Source organism: Brachyhypopomus gauderio, chromosome 19 (assembly GCF_052324685.1).
Source record: "Brachyhypopomus gauderio isolate BG-103 chromosome 19, BGAUD_0.2, whole genome shotgun sequence".
In the NCBI taxonomy this organism is placed as follows: Eukaryota; Metazoa; Chordata; class Actinopteri; order Gymnotiformes; family Hypopomidae; genus Brachyhypopomus; species Brachyhypopomus gauderio.
This window is the reverse complement of record NC_135229.1, coordinates 6,128,520-6,152,141: the sequence shown is the minus strand read 5'-3', so window position 1 is coordinate 6,152,141 and position 23,622 is coordinate 6,128,520. Positions and strand designations below refer to the sequence as shown.

General features: G+C 43.7%; 3 protein-coding genes across 12 annotated transcripts; 2 read left to right on the top strand and 1 right to left on the bottom strand.

Moving 5' to 3' along the window:
- Nucleotides 1-535: 535 nt before the first annotated feature.
- On the bottom strand, nucleotides 536-4,452 carry rpl5a (ribosomal protein L5a). Its single transcript, XM_076980975.1, has 8 exons — nucleotides 4,328-4,452; nucleotides 3,820-3,889; nucleotides 3,534-3,649; nucleotides 3,191-3,325; nucleotides 2,897-3,099; nucleotides 2,360-2,537; nucleotides 1,200-1,288; nucleotides 536-711 (listed from the first exon to the last, which is right to left on the bottom strand). The coding sequence occupies exons 1-8, from the start codon at nucleotides 4,328-4,330 to the stop codon at nucleotides 609-611; spliced, it is 897 nt and encodes a 298-aa protein (XP_076837090.1). The 5' UTR covers nucleotides 4,331-4,452; the 3' UTR covers nucleotides 536-608.
- On the top strand, nucleotides 4,348-19,018 carry evi5a (ecotropic viral integration site 5a). Of its 9 annotated transcripts, none has more exons than XM_076980965.1 (19): nucleotides 4,348-4,457; nucleotides 4,746-5,726; nucleotides 5,960-6,063; nucleotides 6,193-6,355; nucleotides 7,004-7,228; nucleotides 7,338-7,412; nucleotides 7,596-7,721; nucleotides 7,991-8,134; nucleotides 8,270-8,359; nucleotides 8,753-8,850; nucleotides 9,145-9,205; nucleotides 9,323-9,376; nucleotides 9,601-9,720; nucleotides 9,894-10,031; nucleotides 10,121-10,243; nucleotides 13,057-13,194; nucleotides 14,571-14,648; nucleotides 15,506-15,614; nucleotides 18,408-19,018. In XM_076980965.1, exons 2-19 carry the CDS (start codon nucleotides 5,694-5,696, stop codon nucleotides 18,491-18,493), a joined length of 1,965 nt encoding a protein of 654 aa, XP_076837080.1. In that variant the 5' UTR covers nucleotides 4,348-4,457; nucleotides 4,746-5,693; the 3' UTR covers nucleotides 18,494-19,018. The 9 variants fall into 9 exon arrangements, with proteins under 9 accessions (XP_076837080.1, XP_076837082.1, XP_076837078.1 ...); XM_076980967.1 differs by having other exon boundaries at nucleotides 6,019-6,063; nucleotides 10,118-10,243; nucleotides 18,408-19,017; XM_076980963.1 differs by having other exon boundaries at nucleotides 10,118-10,243; nucleotides 18,408-19,016.
- Nucleotides 19,019-19,669: 651 nt separating this feature from the next.
- gfi1aa (growth factor independent 1A transcription repressor a) lies at nucleotides 19,670-23,239 on the top strand. Of its 2 annotated transcripts, none has more exons than XM_076980974.1 (7): nucleotides 19,670-19,811; nucleotides 21,184-21,361; nucleotides 21,463-21,660; nucleotides 21,829-22,202; nucleotides 22,316-22,453; nucleotides 22,539-22,704; nucleotides 22,844-23,239. In XM_076980974.1, exons 2-7 carry the CDS (start codon nucleotides 21,250-21,252, stop codon nucleotides 23,020-23,022), a joined length of 1,167 nt encoding a protein of 388 aa, XP_076837089.1. In that variant the 5' UTR covers nucleotides 19,670-19,811; nucleotides 21,184-21,249; the 3' UTR covers nucleotides 23,023-23,239. The 2 variants fall into 2 exon arrangements, with proteins under 2 accessions (XP_076837089.1, XP_076837088.1); XM_076980973.1 differs by lacking the exon at nucleotides 19,670-19,811 and adding an exon at nucleotides 20,835-21,076.
- Nucleotides 23,240-23,622: the final 383 nt, after the last annotated feature.

Genomic DNA, 23,622 nt, shown 5'->3' with positions numbered 1-23,622 from the left:
AAATCTTAATTTGATCAGTGGTTATGTACTAACCCAACATCTATATTAATATATAACATTCCTATATACATGTTTAGTTGACATTCATTTATACAAATCTCCTCAACGTGTATGGATCATGAAATTTCTGGCACGTCGACTCCAGCTCCATTAAAGGTTGCATGATGCATGGTTTGGTAACTGCCCTAGGGCTTGGGTTTTGCATGCAAGGAGCAATATTTACTAACCCTGAGGAACCTTTTTAGAAGCAGTCTGCTTTGTGCATGCCAACATTGTAAACAAGAGCCTAAGAAAACATTGTGTCCCTTGCCTCAGTCATAGTAGTGTACACAGTACAGTGCCTTGAGGTTCCTAAAGAGAACAGAATCTTTACAGACTTTCGTTAAACACCGATCACAGAAAAATGGATGTAGTAATGTCTGCTGCTGCTTAGACGCTCTAAACAAGGCGTCCACAAAAAAGTCCCGGGCGCATGGGACTAACACTGCTTATCCAACACCTGATACTTCAAAAGAGGACGACTGAAACTTGTTGGTTCTTTCCAAATATTTTTTTTATTTGGACAAGGCGCGTGGTTTCTTTGGAGCTGGAGGGACGGGTCCATCTCTTCAGTCGTCAGAGTCAGCAGCCTCCTGAGCGCGCAGGAAGCTGGCCTTCTTCTGAGCCACGCGGTCCTTCCTCTGGCCACGCGTGAGCTTTGCGCGGTTCCACCTGCAAAAAGGGGCCGATTAGTGAGGACAGAGGCAGCATGGTGGCGGCGTGGGGAATCGTCTTATGGTTGTACGGAAAGACTGCTGTAGTTGCCCGTTTGAAGTCCAACCCATATTTTTTTGCAAAACACGTTCTAAAACGGCTGGCTTGAAATTTGGGCTTCGATCTAATGCAAGTTTTGGCTAAACAAGTCACACTAATCTAAAAGCAGTATAGGACACTTCTGAGAGAAGTGTGAGAACTTTAATCTGTTTAAGTAGAACACTGTTGCTTTCTATAAGAATCCCGCATGATGTGTGTGTTTGTCTGCAGCGTCGACCGGCATATATAACCTGACCCATGGTTTTGTCTGAATGGCTGTCCTCACAATAATGATTCGTTTTAGCTTGCGTGCATTTCTCCACAAGAGGACAGTAACTGGTTTACAGCAACACACAAAGCAGGATGCAAACGTGTGGCCATGCACACAGAGGGCGCGGAGAACTCACCTCTTCTTCTTAACATCCTTCTTGGGCTTCTTCTCGTGTGCTGGGTTCTCTCGAATGGATGCGTGAGCCTTTTTGTACATTCCCTCCACCTGCAAGACCCACATGGTCACGGGCATGAAACAAGATTCTGTTACGTAACAGGAGCCGCACTGAACGCAACCTGGATATGCACCGTAAAACACCAAGATCAAGTTTGATACATTTTAACAAAACAGAAGGCACATATGTGCGGTCCTGATAAATTCTCTAAACTCTGCTTCAGATAAATACCCTCCAGGATATTTTACAAGTCGATTATTATGTAACCTGAAAAAATGAAATGTACAACACTGAAGTATGTGGAGCATTTTGAATCTCACCAATTTAAAGATTTTAAAGATCTCAGCAAAGTTAAAGACGGTTTGCTTCGTTTACAAGCATCCTTAAAACGTCAGTCAAGTTTAACTGCACATGAGGTCCCCAGTGGTCATTGCATTTAATATGAAACATCTAATGTAATATTAAACTGCTTTTACACTAATGTTGTTAAATTGAATCTTATAAACATACAAGAGTACGTCAACCATGAAAAAATGGAACATATGGATATTTGTTTTGGGTGGCTTTTATAATTCGTTTTATCGCTTATAAAAATGGATTCCGACATAAGCTTGTAAATAAAAAAAGAGAAGCCCAAGTACTATTGCAACATGGCGGCGATGTGTGCTGATCACCATCAGTGCTGCAAACATTCAACGGGAATTGAGCGTCTTACAGCCTTCACGGTGTGTCAAATTAAGCTTCTCTCAGCCCCGTCTTGAAAACGAATGCGTTACATCAACTGTGCAAATGAAGGACCAACCACAAATGCTCAGTCCAACAGGATCATCACTGAGAAGCAGGACAAACAGAACCGTAAAACCGCCTCACCCCACGTGACCTCTCTGACAAACGCTGAGGGGGAACCTCATTCTGCGATGCTCCTGGGTTCCATAATCAACATTCAAGTTTAGACGTCTGCGCTAACCGTTAGGAAACACCTCTTAAGGGGGCAGTCCTCCCTGTCTGTCTATTTTTCCTAGAGCTAAAACCATAACCTATTGAAGCTCTCCAATCAGGGCCCTGTTGGGGAGAGGAACCCACACGGCACCGAGCGTCACCAGCCAATCGGCCGCCCTTACCGAGTCGGGCGTGACGCCGCTCTTGACGAAGCGCGAGAACTGCTTCTTGTAGGCATCCTCGTCCTCGTCCATCAGGTGGCTCATGTACTCGGATATGTTCAGGCCCAGGATGTGCCTCCGGTGGACCTCCGCGTTGAACTCTTTGCTCTCCGAATCGTAGCCCGGGAAGCGCTTGGTGCTGCGGGACACACAGAGGTCAAGCCCTCGCGCACGCAAACGTAATCACGCAACACAAGCGCAGCTGTGCTTTGCCCGCTCTATGGCAGGAAGTCTGAATCTGCTGTGTCGGGCACGTCTAGATACGCGACACGCCTGCGTTGTGCACCAAGGCAACAAAACGTTTGTCAGGTTTACATCTAGGGTCACTAGATAGTAGGCTGCATGAAGCATACAAATTCCACACTGAATGGTAATCCCTATAATCCATATAGTCCCTGCATCTCCTATATATCAAACAATAATATAAATAAAATTTAAATAATACAGGGTGCAGTAATGCACCCGGAAGGTGTCACGTGGTGTCCTGCACGGCCTCACCTGTGCGGGATGGACAGCCCTCCGTCCACGGCGCCTTTCAGGGCGCCGAAAACCTTGTTTCCGGTGGTGGTGCGGGCGAGGCCGGCGTCCAGGTAGCAGGTGAATGCTCCGGGCTGGCCGTCCACGCTCTCCACGTTGAACTCGTCGCCGGTCACCTCCACCTGGCCCTCGTACACCTTATCAAGGCCGAACTTGCTTAGCAGCTGCAGGAGAAGCAGAAGGAGTTAAAGAAAACACAGCAGGGTCGTTGCGGGTTCCTTTAACGTCTGCCGTGTGACGAGGAGCAGGTCGTACCCGGCGCGCCATCAGCAGGCCGGTGCAGTAAGCAGCGGCGTAGTTCGTGAGCCCAACAGGAACTCCATATTTGGGCAACTCGTGAGAGTAAGCAGCGCAGACGATCGCGTCGCCCTCGATCTTGGCATATGCGATCTGGAAGGAAACACGGGCGACTTCGTTGACACGGGATGCTTATGCCGTTACGGCTATGTCAAATTTCACAGGGACGTGTAGAAACCGAGACACGTTAACCACAAATGTCACCAAGACGAGTGGGGTGGGGAGTTTTAAGCCACCAAATGTCTGGTTCAATGAGAAAAAAATAAATTTCGATACAAATCAGCACATCACTTGAAATTACCTGGCAAACAATATCCCTGTTGGAGAATCTAACGATCATCCGATATTTGGGCGTGTTGTATTTGTTCTTATCCTGGATAACAAGACGCTTACGGGCAAAGTAGTCGGTCTTTCCCTCTGGATGCAACAGAGATAAAGACTATCAGTGATCCATATAGGACAGTGACCAGCAAAATGCACTCGTGTTGAACGCTGTCCACAGGTAAGACATGACTTTTTCTAGAATGATAAGCAGTTTTCAGTGATATTTAATGTATTACTGGCAATGAATAAAAAATAATCATTACCTCGCCTCCTTCTGAATTTGACCTGGTATCTCTTGAAATACGCCTTGTTCTTGACCACTTTGACGAACCCCTGGAACAAAGCAGTAAACAACGTGTAATGTAATCTCACACAGCTATTAAAACCAACCATTAAACACCACACAGCTCAGTAACTCCGCTACCTGAGTGCAGGTAGTTAAGTCAGAGTCGCGTGCTCAATGACGTAGGCGACGGCCACACTTTAAACCCCCGCGCACGAGCCAATTAAAAGTGGAAACTTGTCCGCGCGCGCCGGGACTGCCGCGCGACCCTTCGATTAAATGTGCAGCGTTTCATCCGAGGAAAATAAACGGAGTCGGCAGAGCTAGACACCAGAGCTGCAACGGGGTTAGCTGGCCAACGCAGCGAGCCGAACTCAAATCTAACATCATCCATCTAACAAACACGGCCATCATGGTTTGAAAATGTACTTTGCCTGAACGTGGGGTCATAGTTTTATGAGGAGAGCGTATTGTGTGTTTTTACTGACCATTTCGTAATCGTTAATTCTCCTTATGTCAGGAGATGAAGTCTTCAGACTCCGATACTGCTCCCGCTGCACTGAGAAAAGGAAGTTAGAACGGTGCAGGTCCAGGAAATAAGACTGGCCGTGAAACCTTGTGAGTATGCCCCAAGTGTTTCGGAGGAAGTACTACAGAAATATATGTGCTTATTTCGCTTTGCTTTTTAAATGTACTTCATTAAAATTAGGAAAGGGTTATTTCATGTTCATTTAATGATTTCAAGATCCACAATCATGTTAAGCATTACAATATCACATTAATACACCGCATACACATTACCATTTCATTATGCATAGGTTTATATATCTATTTCGGTGGTCATCAGCTTTCATACCAGATTCTGAATGAATGTTCCAGTCTCGCATTATATGTACCATTTTACAGGCGACCATCCCTGATCCCTACAGGTTTAATGCAGTGCAGGGCTGTCTCTCTCAATACGATTGAAATTAAACAAATGTGTTTCGCACACAGCTGTATAAATGTACATTTAAACTACACAAATGTTATTGGCGCTGTCACAGATTCTAACTTAATAAACTTTGCTTATAATATAAACATGAAGGCTCTTATTAGTCAGATATTTTTTGTTAAATGTAAATGCAGTTTTTGTCTCTGGCTAACATCATCTGCCAATTACACACAGTTGGTCATAGGATCAGGTGTATAAATCCAGGTGAGATGCTACAATGTGCAGTGGGGTGGTTGTCGGTGACGGGGACTGTCCGTCCGTAATCACTGTAATAGCTGAATATCCCAGACTGAAAAGCTATCTTGGCCAGAAAAACACCATTATCCGCAAAAACGCCCTTCGTTGCTTTTCACTTCTCTAAAAGTGTAGCAACTCTGCATGCAGACATGAAAAGTTTCACCCTGTTCTTGTACCGTTACATACAGTACGGTGACTTTTCCTTATCTGCACTCGCAGGCAAAATAAATGATAATGCCTCACGTTCCTGTGTCTCCACTGCTAGACTACCGTTTCTTGGTCGCTTGGTCAAGCTCCCCTTTGCGGGAACTCTGGCTTTCACATTAAACATTAAATATTACCTTCAAGACTGTTTTGAACCTTAAGATCTAAGGGAAATATCAAGAGGAAGTTGCTTAGTCAGGTCGCTAACCAGCCACTTTAGTCATTGGCTAAGCGCTTCTTGCAAAAGAACTTTGACCAAGCTGCGATGCTAAATGAGCAGCGTGTGATCGTTGGATGATCTTCGTCGTCACTGGTAGGAACGAGTGTAAAAGAAAAATGAGATTCCAAACTTGAACAGTGTTGACCACAGGAGAGGATTAACCAGAGGAGAGGCTGTCCCCAAAATCTCTATACTCTGAATGTTTGTGAGCTCAGTAGGCTATCATGCAATGGTAAAGTATTTCTCAATTTTTCTCAGTAATGAAGCCTGTAGCTTCTGTGATCCACCATATGATTTAAAAGTTTACACTTTTTGCTAAATAAAAGTGGAACACCCTTTGTAACAAATGTCTAAACTATTGTTTTATGTGATATATTATACATTAAACATTAGAACAAACATTAGAACAAATCTCAGTACGTGTGTGCTATGCTGTTGCCCAAATGTCTGCTTTCTGTCACAAAGAAGCCAATGGACTTTCTGTCTGTGACTGCTCCCACTTCCCATCATGCATCTAAACTCAGTCCTGATGAGGAGCAGCTACTGGCCAAGCTGGAGGAGCAGAACAGGTCCCCCCACCTCCACCTCCACCTTATAGTCACCTCCACCCGTGCTGAAAGTAAAGCTTAACACATTTATTCACTCAGAGCACCCATGTCCATGTGAGGTGAATGACGGGGTTGTTTTCTTCATGAAAGGTTACTGGAAACTGACAGCAAGTCTTTGAGGTCTATAAATGGGTCACAGCGCAGTCCGTGCTCCTCAAGGGTCTTCTCTTTCGGGGAGGACCCTTCAAGCGCGTGGGGCTGCATCGTGAAGAACTGGGAAGAATGGAGCACAAAGAAAATCAAACAGCTGAGGGTAAAGGCCTGTTGGGTGATCCTGATTCTTCTCTCTGTGCTTGTTTTTTTTTTTTTTTTTTACATAAAAGTCACTGACAATAAATCACAAAGGATGAACTTTATCATTATCGTTTCTTTTTTCAGTAAGAGGCACTTTATGTTTAATATTAATTGTCATTGTTGTAATCCAGATTTTTATATATATAATTATTCACTAATGATTTTAAATGTGGCTCTTGTGTTTTCATACCAAAGCTGCAAAGGTTTTATGAATTCTTTCTGTAATTGTCCGTGAGAATGCCAAACCGTCGGCATAGGAAAGTGTAGATGTAAAATCCTTAATTGGTTACCCACACAGAATTGTATTTTGTTATTCTTCTTTGTAAACCTTACACTATTTATTTACAGAAATTTAATAATTTTTTCATGGCTCCATAAGAGCCAAGATAAATCCTGTCCCACCTAAAGGGAATATTTCCATAAAAATACTGATGTACCTATCAATGAATGCAACAGGGAGCAGTTTTATTTGCATTTTATTTGCATAATGCTAATCACTTCCTAGAATATCCATTGTTGGCTGAACTTTTGGGGGGCGGAGCATTCCATTACCATGTCAGCTATAACCCACAGCCCTTATAAGCTTTCTGGTTGCTAACCCGACCAGGAGATGATCCGGAAGGGGATACATCCTCAGTATCGGGCCATGGTGTGGCGGCTGCTGTGTAATGCATACAGCAGAACCACAGAGCTCCAGTACTCCCAGCTGCTCCTGAAGACGTGCCCCTGTGAGAAGATGATCCAAAGAGACCTGGATCGAGTCTTCACCCTGCATCCACTCTTCCAGGGACAGGATGGTGGCGTGAAGGAACGTCTCTTCCACATTCTAAAGGTCACTTCTATCTGCATGGGTTATATAGGCAGTGATTTAATCTCCAAATGACAGGAAATCATCATAAATTATGAAATGAATTGAAAATGTTCTCTTATTTTGGTTATAGGCTTATTTGGTCCTGGACCAAGAAGCTGTTTACAACCAGGCATCTGTGTTCATAGCTGGGTTGTTACTCATGCAGGTAGTGAATATGTTCCCTAAGAAGATTTTTAAGTATGCAAAATTATGTTAATTATGCACGATTATGTAAATTATGCATTGATTATGTTAATTAGGCATACCAGAAAAATCCCATGAAGTGCAAGCGTTGACTTGTCCAATTGCATGTTGCACTCGCCGAATATTACAAACCGCTCCACCACAGATGCCAGAGGAGAATGCGTTCTGCGTGTTTGTGAGGCTGATGCAGGACTTTCATCTGCGGGAACTCTACAGGCCCCGCGCGGTGGAACTGGGCTGTTGCGTGTACCAGCTAGAAAAGCTGATCCAGGTTGGATGGTCCACTCTTCTGCAGTGACGAGCACAGGCGTGCAGCCTCTGAAAACCTCTAGAATGGCCTTGTGAATAACCTGCGTTGTTTTAATGTTTCATGATAACCTTTGCAGTGCCTGTCTGAATCTGAAACGTTTTCTGTGATTTAGTCTTTATATATTGCTCTGCGTACCATGAAGCATTTCCACATATAGCGTTTTATTTATATAATTGAGATGCAGTCTGTCGCTCTGAAGAGCTTTGGTATGCTGTCTGTCTCTCTTCCAGGAGTTTCTACCCGAGCTTCACTCTCACTTCCGAACCCAGGCCCTAGAAACCTCCATGATCTCCTCAGCCTGGTTCCTCACCGTCTTCCTGTCCTGCCTGCCCTTGCCCTCGGCCTGCAGGGTCTTTGACGTGTTTATGTGTGAGGTGAGGCTTGGCTCCTGCTTCACGCTCGGTGAGCTGAGGGACCAGGAAGTGTCCGGGAGCCTGTGAGGCTGGAATGGAGTGAAGAAGCCACTAAACCCGATTTGCTCAAACCGTTCCGTGTGCGGATGTGCCCAGGGACTGGAGGTTGTGTTTCGTGTAGGAATAACCGTTCTTCAGATGACCCAAGCAGAACTCATGAACCTCGATTTGGAAGGCATGGTGCAGGTAAAAAAATAAATAAACAATTTTAAACATGCTACACAATAAAGATTAAGAATACCTCAGTCCAGGGAACCAATCCTTGGTTTCTAAGTGATGATGCAAATAGTTGAATAGAAATAGGAACTGTTGATAGAAAGAAAACGTTTATGCTCATTTCAGGACTTCATCTATTTTTATGTCATCTTCCTGGCCAGACACTTTGGGGTGTTTTTTCAGACATCTGTTCGGCTTAGGCTTGTTCTAAATTACCCCATCACTAAGAAGTATTTTTAGTCTTGGACTAGGTTTTAATCTGCATTTGGAAGAGTCCTCTGCGTGGGCGGCTGTGCTGCGTCTCTGCGATCATTCCTGAAGCTTGTCCGCACGCTGCCTCACACAGTGACCTTATTGTTTTAGTTTCTGGAGAAGACGGCCATGCAGCGGCTGGCCCAAGACCCCGACGTGTTGATCGCTAAAGCGTATCAGATAAAGTACAGCTCCAAAAGAATGAAGAAGTAGGTCCACTTCAGATATGCGCCAACGTGTGCTTTGTGATGTTAATCCCCACATACCCCTACTAGAAATAATGACCAGAAATATTGATCACTTGATCAGATGCCGTGGCTGGGAGATTAATTGTAGCTCCATTGCCTCGGTTTTAGACCAAGCAGGAAAAGTGATTCATTGGTATAAATTAAACCTGAAAATTCATTAATCTGTTGTCTGATCCTGTTAAGATGGTCTTGAGAGCATCGGTTGGCCAACTCTGTGATTCTCACATACCTCCCCATGCTGATCATTCTTTGTAGGCTTGAGAAAGAGTACACAGCCATTAAAATGAAGGAGAAGGAGGAAGAAGAAGAGATAAAAGTGAGCCTGTTTCTTTTCTCCACTTTCATTTTTGCTGAGAACAATGGAAATGATTCCGCAGATATATAAACCATTCGTAACCTGGACCTTCATGGGCGGGGCTCACGTCCCTTTTAGAAGTTGCATGCCGAAAATCAAGGCCTGCGAAAGAAGCTTGACTTCCTGGAGAAAGTGAGTAGACCTCACCAACATGGAGGAGGCTAGTGGCCAGTTTTAACTGTACCGTCTCCTGAAGAGAAGCACAGTATTTCCAACTTGTGGTACTGGAGGTTAATTAAAATGCACATCTCTCTAGATCTCTCTGTAAATATATTCAGGACTGGGAAACACTGCAGCATTGTACACACTCTCTCTTTTTCTCCCTCCATCCGTGTGTCTCTGTCTTTCTCTCATAGAGGTACTCTGAAGACCTGGTCTGGCAGCTGGGGCAGGAGGTGACCCAGACCAGGCGGAGGGAGGTGGAGAACCAGCATGTCCTGAAACAGATGCAGATCAGGATTCTGCTGGAGGAGGAAGTGTGTCACACATTCTCTTCATTTGCCTCTTATTATTCTACTGCCTGATATGGTTAGTTAGAGGATTTGTGTGGACATGTGAAATGTGCTAATGCATGCACGCTTGTGTGCGTGTGTGTGTGTGTGTGTGTGTGTGTGTGTGTGTGTGTGTGTGTGTGTGTGTGTGACTTTAGAGCGTCCCTGTTCCTGATGAGATCAGCCTGCAACATCTGCAGGAGCAACTGCTGAGCGGGAGACTGAGGGAGGAGGAGGCACTGAACGGATTCAGAGAGCTTAAACAGCACATCAAGGATTTAGAGGAGAAATGGCAGGTGTGTGTGTGTGTGTGGCTTTACTGCGTTACATGGGCATAATTGCACCACATATTTTCCTGAACATTTTACACTTTCTTTCATAGCAGCAGAAGGGCGGCAGTACGTCGAGTGGCCTGCAGGAGGCAGTGATGAGCGCCAGGTTGAGAGAAGCGCTCGCGCGAGTTCAGCTCGGACAGAGCCGCCACAAACTACTGCAGCTTCAGCTACAGGTCAGACAAAGCGTTCAGTAGTTCATTATAGATTGCCTGTATTTATATATTATATATAAATTGCAGAATTATTAATATTAATTAACATAATATTATTAATATTTCAGATGAAAAGTCCAGTTTTGCTTTTATACCCATCTGACGAATTGTCTAAATCAGCGTTTCTCAACCGGGGTGCCGCGGCACCCTGGGGTGCCGTCTGTCTTCATCGGGGGTGCCGTCAAAATATTCTGATGTGAAATAAAAAAAACTATAGTTTTAAAAATTGAAGTTATTATACGCTTTAAAAATCATTAAAATGTATTTCATATGACCAGATCTCTCAAGTTTGGTGGGCGTGAGCTTTTTTTCAGGCGGGGGGGATTGGAATCTGTCGCGATGGTTAGTGTAACGGCTGTGTGTGTGTGTGTGTGTGTGTGTGTGTGTGTGTGTGTGTGTGTGTGGTTGGCGGGCTGGCTAAAGTCTACCAAGAAACAGCGCGATCTATATTCTGATTGGTTCAACCTGTTATAATATACAACCGATGGATTGGCTGAATATGCTGCGGTGTGCGGCGCTTAGATTATTTAAAAAACAAATTAATAATAATAATATTCAAGCGTGAGAAATTCCATGTGTGGCGTGACAGCGTGTGAAATCGCTAAATATGCGTGAGTCTCACGCTCAAAGCGTGCATATGACCTGCATATGACCAAGGTCAGCACGTGATTACGCAGGTTTCCCACTGACTGTAAGTCACATTTATCTGCTCTCTGTCTTAATAATCACTTTTTTTGTGTTATGTTGGCCGGGAGATGGTTGCAGAGAGTATGTTTTCAGGGTTGCCAACGCTCACGCATTGAGCATGAGACACACGCATTTGACCGTTTTCACACGCTCTCACGGCACACTTCCGATATCTCACATCCGAAAAAAAAAAATCTTGTTTATTTATCTGATCCAGTAGCGAACCGTGACCTTTAAACCTGGGCCCGCTACCCCCCCCCTCCCCCCCGAAATTTTTTTTTTCCTTTCTTAATAAACTAAATAAAGAAAAACTGAGACGACAGTACAGCTTTAAAAACGCAATAAACGATAATATCTGTACTAGATAACATCTTAAGCAAAATAAGTTTCCAAACAAAATAAGGTTCACAGCTCCGTGGTTCTCGGAAGCGGAATATGTAAACAACGCGCACGAGGACGTCAAAGGGATGAATCGAAACTAGCTAGCGATGGTGCTAACGACAGCTAGCGTCGCCACAGCGGGCGGAAATTATCATACAGTTAAGCCCGCCCACTAAGAGAGAAGATATGATTGGTCAATTTTGCTGTCATTTGAAACTGGTATTGCGCTGAATTATAACTGCCAGGCCCTCTGTAAACGAACAGCGGGCATCACAGTCCTGATAGGGGGAGACACAGGCTCACAGGCTTCCACTCAACCCCTCACCTTCCAACACAGATTGAATAGACACGGGTGAATATTTTATTTGCTTATATTTTTGTAATTGTTTAGATGTCGAATGTCAAACTGTAAGTAGATAAAATAAAATTGGATAATTATATATATAATGCTTTAAGAATATTTTAGGCCCTCTGAGAGGGCGTAGAGGGCCCTGACGGTTCCCCACTGATCTGATCCATATCTATGATTCAATGAGTTACTAGTTCGCTTTGGCGCCAACCACCCGCGATCGATAGATTGCGATATAACACTTAATTTGTGTCCATTTTACGTTCACCCCCCCCCCCCCCCCCCCGTCAACAACTTACGTCTTCACCCCCCCACCCCCCAAAGCCTGTGTTTTTAACGCATTGTAAACTGGGGTGCCTTAAAATTTTGCATGCATATAAAGGGTGGCACAACTGAAAAAAGGTTGAGAAACACTGGTCTAAATGCACCCAAAAACATAAATAGCTTGGTTTCACCCTTTTGGTTAATTCTAGCTGTGTGAGCCTGTGTATACCAACTAAGAGTTTTTTTTAATGAATACATTAACCCAGAATGTGACAATTGACAATACCAAAGGTTTCTATTAGGGGCAACTTTACACTTAACTAAAAATAGCTATCAATATCAAGAATCATTTTGAAATTAACTATATTAAAATTTTGGGCAAAGCTGTATGACTTGAATAAGCTAATAAAGGAAGGTCAAACTCTTTCTGATCAGGCCGCTAACATGCGCTGTGATGGAAGGTCCAGTAGATGGCGATATTGTACTTATCTACTATCCAGCATGCCCCATTCAGCACTTGTAGGGTTTTCCCTCACTTCACCTGGTTCAGATGAAGACCTTGATTTTATTGGACAAGTTACACTAGGGGTGGAACCGTAGTCTGGTGGATCGCACTTGTTTGATTATTGTTCATAATGAAGTTTATTGGCCTTGTGCTCAGTTTTGATTGCACGTCCTGTTTAATGGAGGATACTCCACTGATTATTATTACTGCTGCACTTCTTGTAGCTATCGTGTGATGAAATTCATGCATCATTGATCTTGCACAAAAGCGTCACGATGACACGCATGCGGATTTGACGTTAATGTTGAAATCCCTGCTCTGACTGATCTCGACACTGCCATTGCAAAAGCCAGCAACTACCAATGACACTCCTAGCGAGCAAAAGATGCATGACCATGAAATCACTCCTAAATCAGATCCACCCAAATGGTGATAACTAGTAGTCACACGCATTAAGTAGTGTTGTTCACAGGTGGTCCCGCCCTTCAACTGAAATGCACGTGAATCTGAATCAGTTTAAACCACTGCACAGTCAAAAACAGTACAGTGTTGCATGATTCTAACGCCAGGTCCACTTTTGACCACTAGAATCAAATCCGTGGCAACCAGCTGAAGCGGCTCACGGCCCTCGCGCGCGGCCAGGGGGAACTCTTGCGGTCGCTGGCGACACAGAACCGAAGTCTGCGGAGTTTGCTGCAACAGGTCACTAAGGAAGAGCCATGCAAGGTGATGACACAGCCCAGAGTGACATAATTCCCTGTTTGGTTCAGCAGAGGTGGCTAATTACTGGGTCATTTGTCCTCCACAACTCTCCCCGAGGGCTAAATTCAGGCCTGGCCCATGTGCATTATTAAACCCCACTGTTTTGGCTCATCCCTGCAACTGCTGCTGGGCTTGTAGGCCGTTGTCCGAAGGAAACGCACTGCTATGACTCAGCGTTATGAACACCACTCTACACGCCACTGGTCACTGTGACAGTTACATGTCAGTTAACTGTTGTTTGTGAGAGTGACTGTGAGTGTGATTTGAGAGTGTGTCTAAACCTAAAGCTATTTGTACAGAAGTATTGCCAGTAACGGCAGCAGGAGACACACCCAGAGCGTTATCTTGTTGTTCTGATTAATCTGCTTGAGCACACGTCATGTTCTAAACCCTCTACTGCCTCTGAGTTCCACTGGCAGAATAAAACGCAGTTTTGCATTCTCAGTACCGGAGTCGTTGACTGAAGAGTAAAACCCACCGATCATCCTCCAAATCACCTGTTCGTCTTTACATACAGCAGCGATATGTTTCACAGCCACAACCCCCCCCACCCCCCCTCCCCCTCCCACACACACACACACACCACACACACACTAGAACCAGAGTAGAGAAACAAAGACTGTGCTTCAATTACTTTGGTTTCATTTAATTTCTCCTTTGCACAATAACTAAATTGAAAAGAAATCTTATCTGTCCATCACCAGCACAGCCAAAAAGGAACCACTGTCTTCTGCCCCCCCCCCTCCGAATATGTATGGCTGATAGCATCTTTCTCACTCTGTGGACTGGAACTGCTGGAGTTCACACTTTCAGACCAGAGCGGCCCAAGACAGCATCCGCTTGAAGCCTCTCTCTGCAGAAGTGATTTCGCAAGAACGCAAGCAAACTGCAGAAACGCTGCTCTTTACAAAGAAGACGAATGTGGATTGTGTGTGATTACGCATGGGTCACTTTTAATGGTCACTTGTTGGGTATCCATCTTATCCATCTATGGTCTGTGCTGGAAACAGCGGCCGACTGGCAGCAAATATGCCAGCCGATGTTAGCGGACTGGAGTTTTAAGTCTAAAACGGGCATTCAAATATTTGTTAATATATAGCCATAACATAATGGTGGTTGTCGAACTATGTATTCGTTCAATCGTAAAAAAATTGCGATGTGTTCATTAATGCTGATATTGACTTGTCCAGTGAAAGTGAATTCTTCATCTAGGGGTTCTAATGAAAGAAAATGAGTGTGGGGGCTAGATAACACCAAGGAAGTGAGATTACGTTATCTTGTGTCCATTGGCTTCGGCCGACTGTTACCGTACTGGAGCATATGTGACGTGTCCACTGCAGAGTCCTGAAGAGGACTGGGCCAAAGACAAGACCAGCACCGTAGAGCTGCAGGACCACGTCGACCACTTACGGGTCCAGGTGTGTGTGACACGGCATTTATACATGACTCACCATCACAAACAAGGGATAAATGTTAGTGTGCGGCAGACATTAGTGTGAACGAATGTCCTTACAACTACACACTCTGTTGAGAAACAGAAATGAGACTTTATGGGTTTCTTTGTTTGTTTGGGAAGGCCGAGCCTGGTTACAATTAAGCATCTACCTATTCTGTGTACAACAGATGTTTTACAAAGAGCTTTGTGGAAACAATAGAAAGTTCATTTGGCAATACATGAAGTCTGGAGCCACAGCAATGAAGCTGCTACCATCGCTCGCTAAAACTACGCATGCCTACAGCAGCAAATAAATTTAGCTCCATTGACCACAGGTTTCACACTTCTTCATGGTCCCTGTCAGTGCTCTAAGCTTTCTCGATCACAAAACAGATTTAGTTTGAAGACTTTGCATGCACTCTGCTCTAAAGCTCTGCCTTCTCCACCAGCTGTCTTGCCTTTTTCGAGTTTGGTATCGTCAGCCACTCAACTTTTTTTTTTCTTCATTTGTTCTGTTTCTGACAGCTGATGCTCGCCTTACTCTCCTTAGAGTTTACTTTAGCATGCTTCGGTTTAAGTAGCATCCTTCACTCCCTTTTTGTTTTGTGACATCAAAGTCAAAACAAGTCCAAGGATGTTTCCCCCTCAAAAGAGATTTTTTACCACATCACAGTGAGGTAAATTTCTTTGATGTATGCAACAGTGTTTACATTTTCAGTGTCGTTTCTGGTGGCATAATGGCATTTATAAGCATGGCATCAAAGAAAGAAATTAAGTAATAAGGAAATCGTACAATTATTAGCACACAACACTTAACAAATGTGTTTTTTTTTCCGGTAGGGTTGCGATGGACAGCCTGACTCTCAGCTACCTCATCAAAACCCCAAATCCTCAGAAACCGACAACTCTCCAGAAAACGGAGAACATTGTCTCCAAGAGCCACACAATGGTCAGGAAAGTCTCTCAACATGTCTGACTCTGTATGATTTATGCAGCTCCTTAGATTTACAACGAGAAGCCTTTGTTTGTAGGGTCACGATGAGCTTAGCAAATTTCAAAGATAAGGGAAGACAAACCCCCCCCCCCCCCCCCAAAGGGAGCTGAATGTGTTGCCTGCTTTATTGCCACCTCATGCTCTGTCACCTTTCAGCAATCAGCTAGGAGGTGCCTGCCACAGCATAGCGAAATACCCATTGTTGGATTAACACCTACCATGTTGAATCGACAGTCCTTAGACTGGACACATCAGACGATTGTAGGTGTTTTGCTGTGCAGTCATCTGACTTTATTAACATGAGTATAAACAGGTTTTTGCCTCAGAATAAGGTTCCTATGAAATATAAATATGGATGTGTGTGTGTGTGTGTGTGTGTGTGTGTGTGTGTGTGTGTGTGTGTGTGTGTGTGTGTGTGTGTGTGTGTGTGTGTGTGTGTGTGTGTGTGTGAGTAGGGAACAAAAATTATGCAAAATTTTTTTTGTTTGTTATTTTGCCACGTGTTGTAGCTTACATCCATTATGAAATAGTATATACATACTTAATACTCAAAATAACTTTCCTTTTTTAAATAAATCAAAATGATTTTAAACTTTTAAAATCAGACACACCAGCTATTGCTTTCTAAACGGGGTTTATATCAATCCAGTAAAATATCTCAACTAGGCCTTTATTCTCGCATTGATATACTGGAGTCAGTTTTAAACCGTTACAACGGTAAGGGGGATAACGGTCTTGCGGTTTTCTCCTGTGCCGTAAATTGTGGTCCATGTCCCCCACCTTTTCCCACCTCCTTCCCTATCTGGCGTGAGCACCAGGGTCCAGCAACGGAGGTAGAGACACTGAAATATGCTGTCAGCGCACCCCGTCTCGCGCAGTGGGGACGACGCGCTTACGGCGAACGTCCCTTTCATCGTCAGTGGTTATTGGCGTCATAGTCTCACGTTCGATGCAATTAATTACTCTCACCTCATCCGCGTCGCCCTCTTTAGAGCCGTGACATGACACAAACCCTCTAAAGGAGGGGATTTGGGGGCTTACGTTTTGCTGGTTTATCAAAAGTACTGCTGTTGCCGCATTATAGAAACCACGTTGAGAGAAAAAGGCCGAGTGGGCTGTGGGCCCAGGTATAACCCACTGACCCAATTCCTTCACGAATTCCTTGTGAAACTTTACCAGTAACGCAGTGCATCTATGAAGGTTGTAGATACAGAAGTAGCAAATATGCGCTAATATGTTACTAAGTTGTGTTGTGCTACTCGCAAATGAGATTTTGGTGATAGTACCAGTTTCTCAGATCCATTAAGCCTAAGCAGACCTATAAATCCAGTGTGTGATTTGTCATTGGCACTGCAGTTTAGCTCAGGAGTAAACATTTTTCAGTAGCCTAAACCAATGTCACATTTTAGAATAATTGCGTGTGTATTTGTTCATAATGTTTAAAATCTAAAAGGTTTCTTTCCTTAATATCCAGCTTAACTCGATCAAGAATTTGGTAATCATCTTTCAGGTTATGAATCATTTTGAGATGATCGGTTTAATTTCTGAGTTAATGGTTTGTTTTTGTTTATCGTGTTTATTTATTTTAATTATATTTTAGGATACTCTGATGATTGACTTACAGTAAATGTAGACGTAGACCCTTTCTGCATCAACCCCTGTGGTTTCTGTGGACAAAGGAAACCTATCAGATTACATAACGAGCCTGCGGTTCTATGGTTTTTCCCTCTGCTTAAATCAGCTCAGGTGCCTCATCAAGTTCTCATAATCTGTACTATGCTGCCTGTGGAGCAGTGTGTGTCTGTGGAACCTGTTGTAGGCTGTTTGCCACTGGAAGGCATGGAAAACGCATGCAAAAAGCTTTAAATGCATGGTTTATCTTCAGATTGAGCAAAGCGGTTCACACAGGCAGTGTTTCACTTTGAAAATACTGTACACTTCTGATGGCTTGTGAGGATGCTATGTTTAAACGGGTCTGTGTTCTTGGCTTTTAATTCGCATGTGTGTGGTATTGAAACGCACGCTCAAAGTAGCACCAGAAGCTGCGAGATCAAGTGTCACGTGATGAAGACCTTAGGACTGAACTACAGAAATAGTCTAGCTCAGTGGGCCGCATACAGGTATCTATCTAGGTCTTGACGTTTATTTCTTACACTACTCCCGTCGTATCAAAAGTGGGCGGCGGGATGGGACTGAAGGTGTCCATCACTGATATCCAACGCTGTTATTTCAATCGCGCTTTCTCTGAAGATCTGAGGAGTTGCATTCAAAACTCCTGGAATGAGTGCGAGAGTCTCCGAGAGCGAGATATAAACCTCATTTCACAAGCCGGGGGGGGGGGGGGCGCTGACCTCTGCATGCAGTGATAACGTCTGTTCAGCGATGGCTTTGGTTTCCTGTTCTGACTGACGAGAGTTAGTTTGTCACGTTTACATTCTCTGCAGCGCTGTGGGAGAACTGCCGCGTGACTTAGGGGGATGGGGCACGCGCCACGCGACCTCCCTACACCGGGTACCGCCGCTGTGTTTGGGGGTGAAGGGGTGTGAAACCAGCACCCATCCGTGACGGAACCATATAGTAACACCTTGGGGTGGGGGGGGGGCTCCGACGTCGTGTAATTTGCGATTCTGAAATCCAATCTTAAATTATCCTCCTTTCTGCACCTGAACTGCACAACTCTCTTGGTCTGCAATCCCACATAGTTAAAGCAATACTGTAACACATGGGTGGGCCTTTTTTGTCATCCAGATTCAGAACCTTTCCCGGCAGAAAGAGGGAGGCAGACCGTCTCCGCCGCGACTCACCGCATCGCCGGCCAAAAAACTGAAGCGTAATGACACTTGAAAGTGGGCGGCTGCCCTAACGACTAGCTCTCCTGTCTCCAAAATCATCCGAAGACACGAGGGACGTGGACAGAAGCTTTCTGACCGATGGCCAACACGTGCACCCGGACAGGCTGCTCGCCGCACCTGCAGTAACGCAACATTTTAGAAATTCCGTCCTACGGATGGTCCGGTGGTCACACGTTTTCCTCACTGTGCACTACGCATGGAGACGTCTTTATATATTGCCATGGATCAACTTCCAGTTCACCCCGAAGTTCTGTAAATGAGATGATTGTGTCCACACAACTATTGACACACTGATGTACAAAACTATACTATGGAGTCTGATTATGTGGTCCAGAAAGAGTCAGACTCTGTGATGTATTTTTTTCTGTGATTTTTTTTTTTCAAATGTATTGTGCCCTTATACTAACACGTGCCTTAGTGTATATATAGGTAATGTTTGCAGCATATCAGCTCGAAAAACAGAAAAGATTATGCTTTGAAAAAATACGTTTAAATGTGCTTTGGGTTATAAAAAGATCTCACTATTTGTATACTATATATAAATATTACGGAATTAATTATATCTGGAATCACTAAGTAATTAAATAGTCTAATGTGTCCCTTGTAATTAATTAATTCGCTGACTGAATGTAGCTTTCTGATACTGCAGCAGTCAAATACGCAAAGTCACGCAGCATCACCCAAAATGTCTTATCTACCACTAATCGAACAGACACAACTTTTTTACAACGGGCACAAGCTACATTTATTTGTCCCACACTAGGCGTATTCCTGTGGCATATTTACGACTGCACAGTTTTGAAGAGGAGGTAAACCTGAGTGTCTTTCTCTTTCTCCGTTCTACTTCTACCACGTGACTCTAACGAAACGCAAACAAAAAGTAAACACATTATTATTTAAAAAGACTCGAGGCAGGACATGTTTAAGATGCGTAACTCCGACAATCTGCCGTGTTTTATTTCTGGAAGAATAATTGCATATAATCAAGTGAATGCCAAATATGAAATCTTCCCCAAACAGGCGAAATCCTGATCTGATTTAGATCATTATAGGCGTCTCCCAGACAGATCTATAACGGGACGCTTACTGCATCCAAGACGCAATTTATAGTAGCAAAATCACCACCCACCAATGCATATGGCTTATCAAATTATGCACTCGTACCTGTTACCTGTTTGGGCTTTAAGCAGAGTCCTAGGAACCTTCAGGAAGTTCAAGTTGTTATTTAAGGCGCGCGCTTCAGCAGTTGCACTTTCAGACGAGACAGCACGAGCGCCGCTGCACATCTACGGAGCCACAGGTTGGTCATGCACTCCATTATAAAGCTTATAGTGTTTGTCATCGAACCACTGCGATAATTCGTGTCTGTTGCAATATTTAAAACCACACTTACTGTTTAAATAAGAGTTTATACGGTCAGTTATGATGAATATTTCAAGTATTTAAGAAAATAACTGGCCGTAAAGTCTGCTGAAGGGTAGCCTGTCAGATGAATTTACTTAAATGTGCAAAACGAATTTGCCATAACACACGAAAGCAAAATCTCGATTAGTAAAAATACGAATATTTGTTTCAACTTGTTAAGGACCTTAATGATTTTAAAGGTCACTTCGTAGTTTTTCAGACGGCGAAGTTCGTGTGGGTGCGCGACGTGTTTCAGCGGTCAGCGCATCACAGCTGGTGCGCCAGTGTTTTTCCCACATTTATTGAAATCCTTTCTATCTTGCTGTCAGACCTTGAACGCACGACACCACAATGATTTTACTGTGGTTAAACACCGCTGCATCTGTCGAATGGTCTACATTCAAGATACGCCTCTATTAATTTTTTCTTCATTCATTTAGGCTTAGTATGAAGCAAGGTATAATGCATTTTACTGAAAACGATGGACCTTTCCTTTCCTGTAATGCCGTAAATGCAAAAGTTTGTGCAATATAAATGAATTAGTAGGCCTGTTGGTAAAATCTAAGCAACCAACTCAAAAACAGGTTGCATATATAGACTGTTACCGTATAGGTAATTTTCTTAGTCCATGCATGTCAGCACGGACCCGATGTCAAAACCACCCTAAAGCATATCTATTGTCTAAGAAACAAAAGTTCATAGAAACAATTTTGTGTGTGTGTGTGTGTGTGTGTGTATATATATATATATATATATATATATATATATATATATATATATATATAGAGGGAGAGAGAGAGAGCCTATATATATTCAATACTCAAACACTTTTGTTTCATAGAATATAGATACGCATTAGGATGATTTTGACATCGGGTTCGTGCTGACATGCCGCACGGTGACAGCCTGATTACGGTTCCACTCGCAGGCTGTTGCGTGCAGTGTTGGGTTGGGACTTTGCGTCACTGATACGAAAGAGATAAAGTTTCACTGATGCTCCGGGAGACCTGGACAGAACGCAGGCGGTTATCATACGGCAGGACTAAAATCTACTGTGGGTTTAGGGGCCTTTATTCTAGGGATTTTCAGAAAAGTCTGGATATAGCAACGTAAAAGTCTGGAGTCCTTCTTCATGCCGACTTTTAAAAAATCTGCGAGACAGTAAGTTTTTTTTATGGACGTGAAGAGCTGTCACCTTTGTACACATGATGGTTCTTGTTAGCATTGTACACGGCATCGCGTTATAAATGTTTTTAAAATCTCTCTAGTTAAACAGCGCGCCAGACGACGGACTGTACGGCTGTGATACCGACCCTTGACCCCCGAGAGTGAACATGCCGAGGTCATTTTTAGTGAAGAGCAAACGGGCACACAGTTATCACCAGCCCCGCTACCTGGAGGAAGACACCACCCGACTCACTACTCCTCAAACACACGCATGCACAGGTATTTTGCATCAATACGTGCTGCCTTTTATATTTCAGTGTATTTAATCAGCTGTCAATAGTATTTCCACATGCCAAATAAATCAATGAATTCTCTTTTAGACATTCAAACGGAGAAAGTGTCGGAGTACTGCGAGGATGTGGGGAAGAGTGCGGGCAGGCGTTCTCCCGAGGGGAGTGTGGTGTGCACCGCGGACCACTCCGCTCAACAGTCCCCACTCAGCTGCGAGGGCAGTGTGTGTGACCGACCCTCGGACTATGAGGACTCCTGGAGACCCCGCTCATCGTCTGCTTCTCCAGGTATCTACATCTGCATACTGTCCGTTTACTTCCAACGGACTTGCAGGTGTTGCGTGCAGTAAACAACAACAAAATGCGTGCAGTAAACAACAACAAAAATGCAATTAACGAATATGTTATGATATATTAGGACATTCTAATATTCTATAACTCATATTTTCTGAACAGATGTGGAGGAATATCCCGTATCGTCACCGGATGACATGCAGCCCTTTGACATGACCTTCCGTCCGTGCACTTGGGCGCATGCAAGATCCGAGCTGCGGCGTCTGGTTGAACCCTTCCACCGGCTTCCCATCCCGATGGGACCAGACACGCCGAGCGGCATTTATGGTTCCGAGAGGAGTACCCAAGCACTTTTCAGTGAGCAGACCCCCTCCAGGGGATACTGCCAGGAGTATAACCCCTTGGCCGCCGCCGCCGGGGGATTTTACACTAGTTTCAAGACCATCACTGAGGTCTCCGACATTGAATCACAGTCTGATATTTTGTGCACTCGACTCCAGCTAAATGGCTCATACAAGTGTATAAAATGCACTAAGGTATGCTTATACTTTCTGGTTAGTTGTATAGTTTCTCTATTGTGTAAGTGATAGTACGTGTGGAAGATTTTATGGGTGATGTGATACGCCGACTCTTTTAAATGTTTTAACAGGTATTTTCAACCCCCCATGGATTAGAAGTTCACGTGCGGCGCTCGCACAGCGGCACGAGGCCCTTTGCCTGCGAAATGTGCGGGAAAACATTCGGTCACGCGGTCAGTCTGGAACAGCACAAAGCCGTTCACTCGCAAGTATGTCCGTTTTTTTAAGCGTACCTGCCCGATACCTTGGTAAGTCTTGTGTTATTTTAAAAGACAAATCACTATACTGTTACAGGAAAGGATTTTCAGCTGCAAAATATGTGGGAAAAGCTTCAAGAGGTCGTCTACACTGTCTACGCACCTGCTCATACACTCTGACACGCGCCCATACCCCTGCCAATACTGTGGCAAGAGATTTCATCAGAAGTCAGACATGAAGAAACATACATTCATCCACACAGGTACAATGTGACTCCTCAGTACCAAGTCAATACAAAACAGAAATCACACCTTCACCAATTATCAGTGACTTCATTTCAGATTATATGGTGGTTGATTTATATATAAGGCGTAAATAATTGAAGTCTTGTTTTATTCCAGGTGAAAAGCCGCACAAATGTCAAGTGTGTGGAAAGGCCTTCAGTCAGAGTTCCAACCTCATAACGCATAGCCGAAAACACACCGGATTTAAGCCATTTGGATGTGACTTGTGTGGAAAGGGATTTCAGCGCAAAGTAGATTTGAGGAGGCATAAAGAAACACAGCATGGTCTAAAATAAAGAGAAACACAAATGACTAGTTTTGCAACTGCACACTCTCTACTTGTAAAACACTCTCAGGATGCAGACCTAAAGACCATTAGACAGGTGATGCCAAGATTACCTAGGCTATCTGGGGCTGTATTCCTGATGTCGACTTGTTATTTATATAAAATGTTTGGATTCCATTCATATAACTGTTAGAGTTAAGTGTTTTTTAAATATGTATAAACATTGAATAAACTTGTAAAATAATCCACCGTAGTCCATTATTCAAAGCCGGAACTTCCACCGTATCCACCTTTCTAATACAATATTTATAAGATTTTTAAAAATCAAGGGATCATGACGCAGTGCATTCTTTCATAGGCATAATAGGCACATTTTCACGTGATATTTGATCTTTGAGCAGAGCAAATTGGCCATTGTGAAGAACAATTTGTCTCTTTTCAACTTATTTCTCTCCTCAAATAATTCAATAAATCATTTTCAGCCTTCAAAACAAGAATGAAATTTTAAAAATTAACCTTATTAAATGACTTTTAAGAAGTTAAAAATCCTTAAAATCACACACAGCCCCTCCCCCTCCATAAAAACGATTTCCCTTGAGGACGATTCACA

Excerpts from the sequence above, each read along its gene's own strand:
- rpl5a (XM_076980975.1), bottom strand. Across the intron at positions 3,650-3,819 it reads CAAATTCAGAAGGAGGCGAG|AGGGAAAGACCGACTACTTT; the intron begins GTAATGATTATT and ends TGTTGCATCCAG. Across the intron at positions 2,538-2,896 it reads GGGCTGTCCATCCCGCACAG|CACCAAGCGCTTCCCGGGCT; the intron begins GTGAGGCCGTGC and ends TGTGTCCCGCAG.
- evi5a (XM_076980963.1), top strand. The coding sequence starts at position 5,694 with ATGTTTGTGAGCTCAGTAGGCTATCATGCAATG. Across the intron at positions 7,722-7,990 it reads AGCTAGAAAAGCTGATCCAG|GAGTTTCTACCCGAGCTTCA; the intron begins GTTGGATGGTCC and ends TCTCTCTTCCAG. Across the intron at positions 8,360-8,752 it reads ATTTGGAAGGCATGGTGCAG|TTTCTGGAGAAGACGGCCAT; the intron begins GTAAAAAAATAA and ends TTATTGTTTTAG.
- gfi1aa (XM_076980974.1), top strand. The coding sequence starts at position 21,250 with ATGCCGAGGTCATTTTTAGTGAAGAGCAAACGGGCACACAGTTATCAC. Across the intron at positions 21,362-21,462 it reads TCAAACACACGCATGCACAG|ACATTCAAACGGAGAAAGTG; the intron begins GTATTTTGCATC and ends ATTCTCTTTTAG. Across the intron at positions 21,661-21,828 it reads CTCATCGTCTGCTTCTCCAG|ATGTGGAGGAATATCCCGTA; the intron begins GTATCTACATCT and ends TTTTCTGAACAG.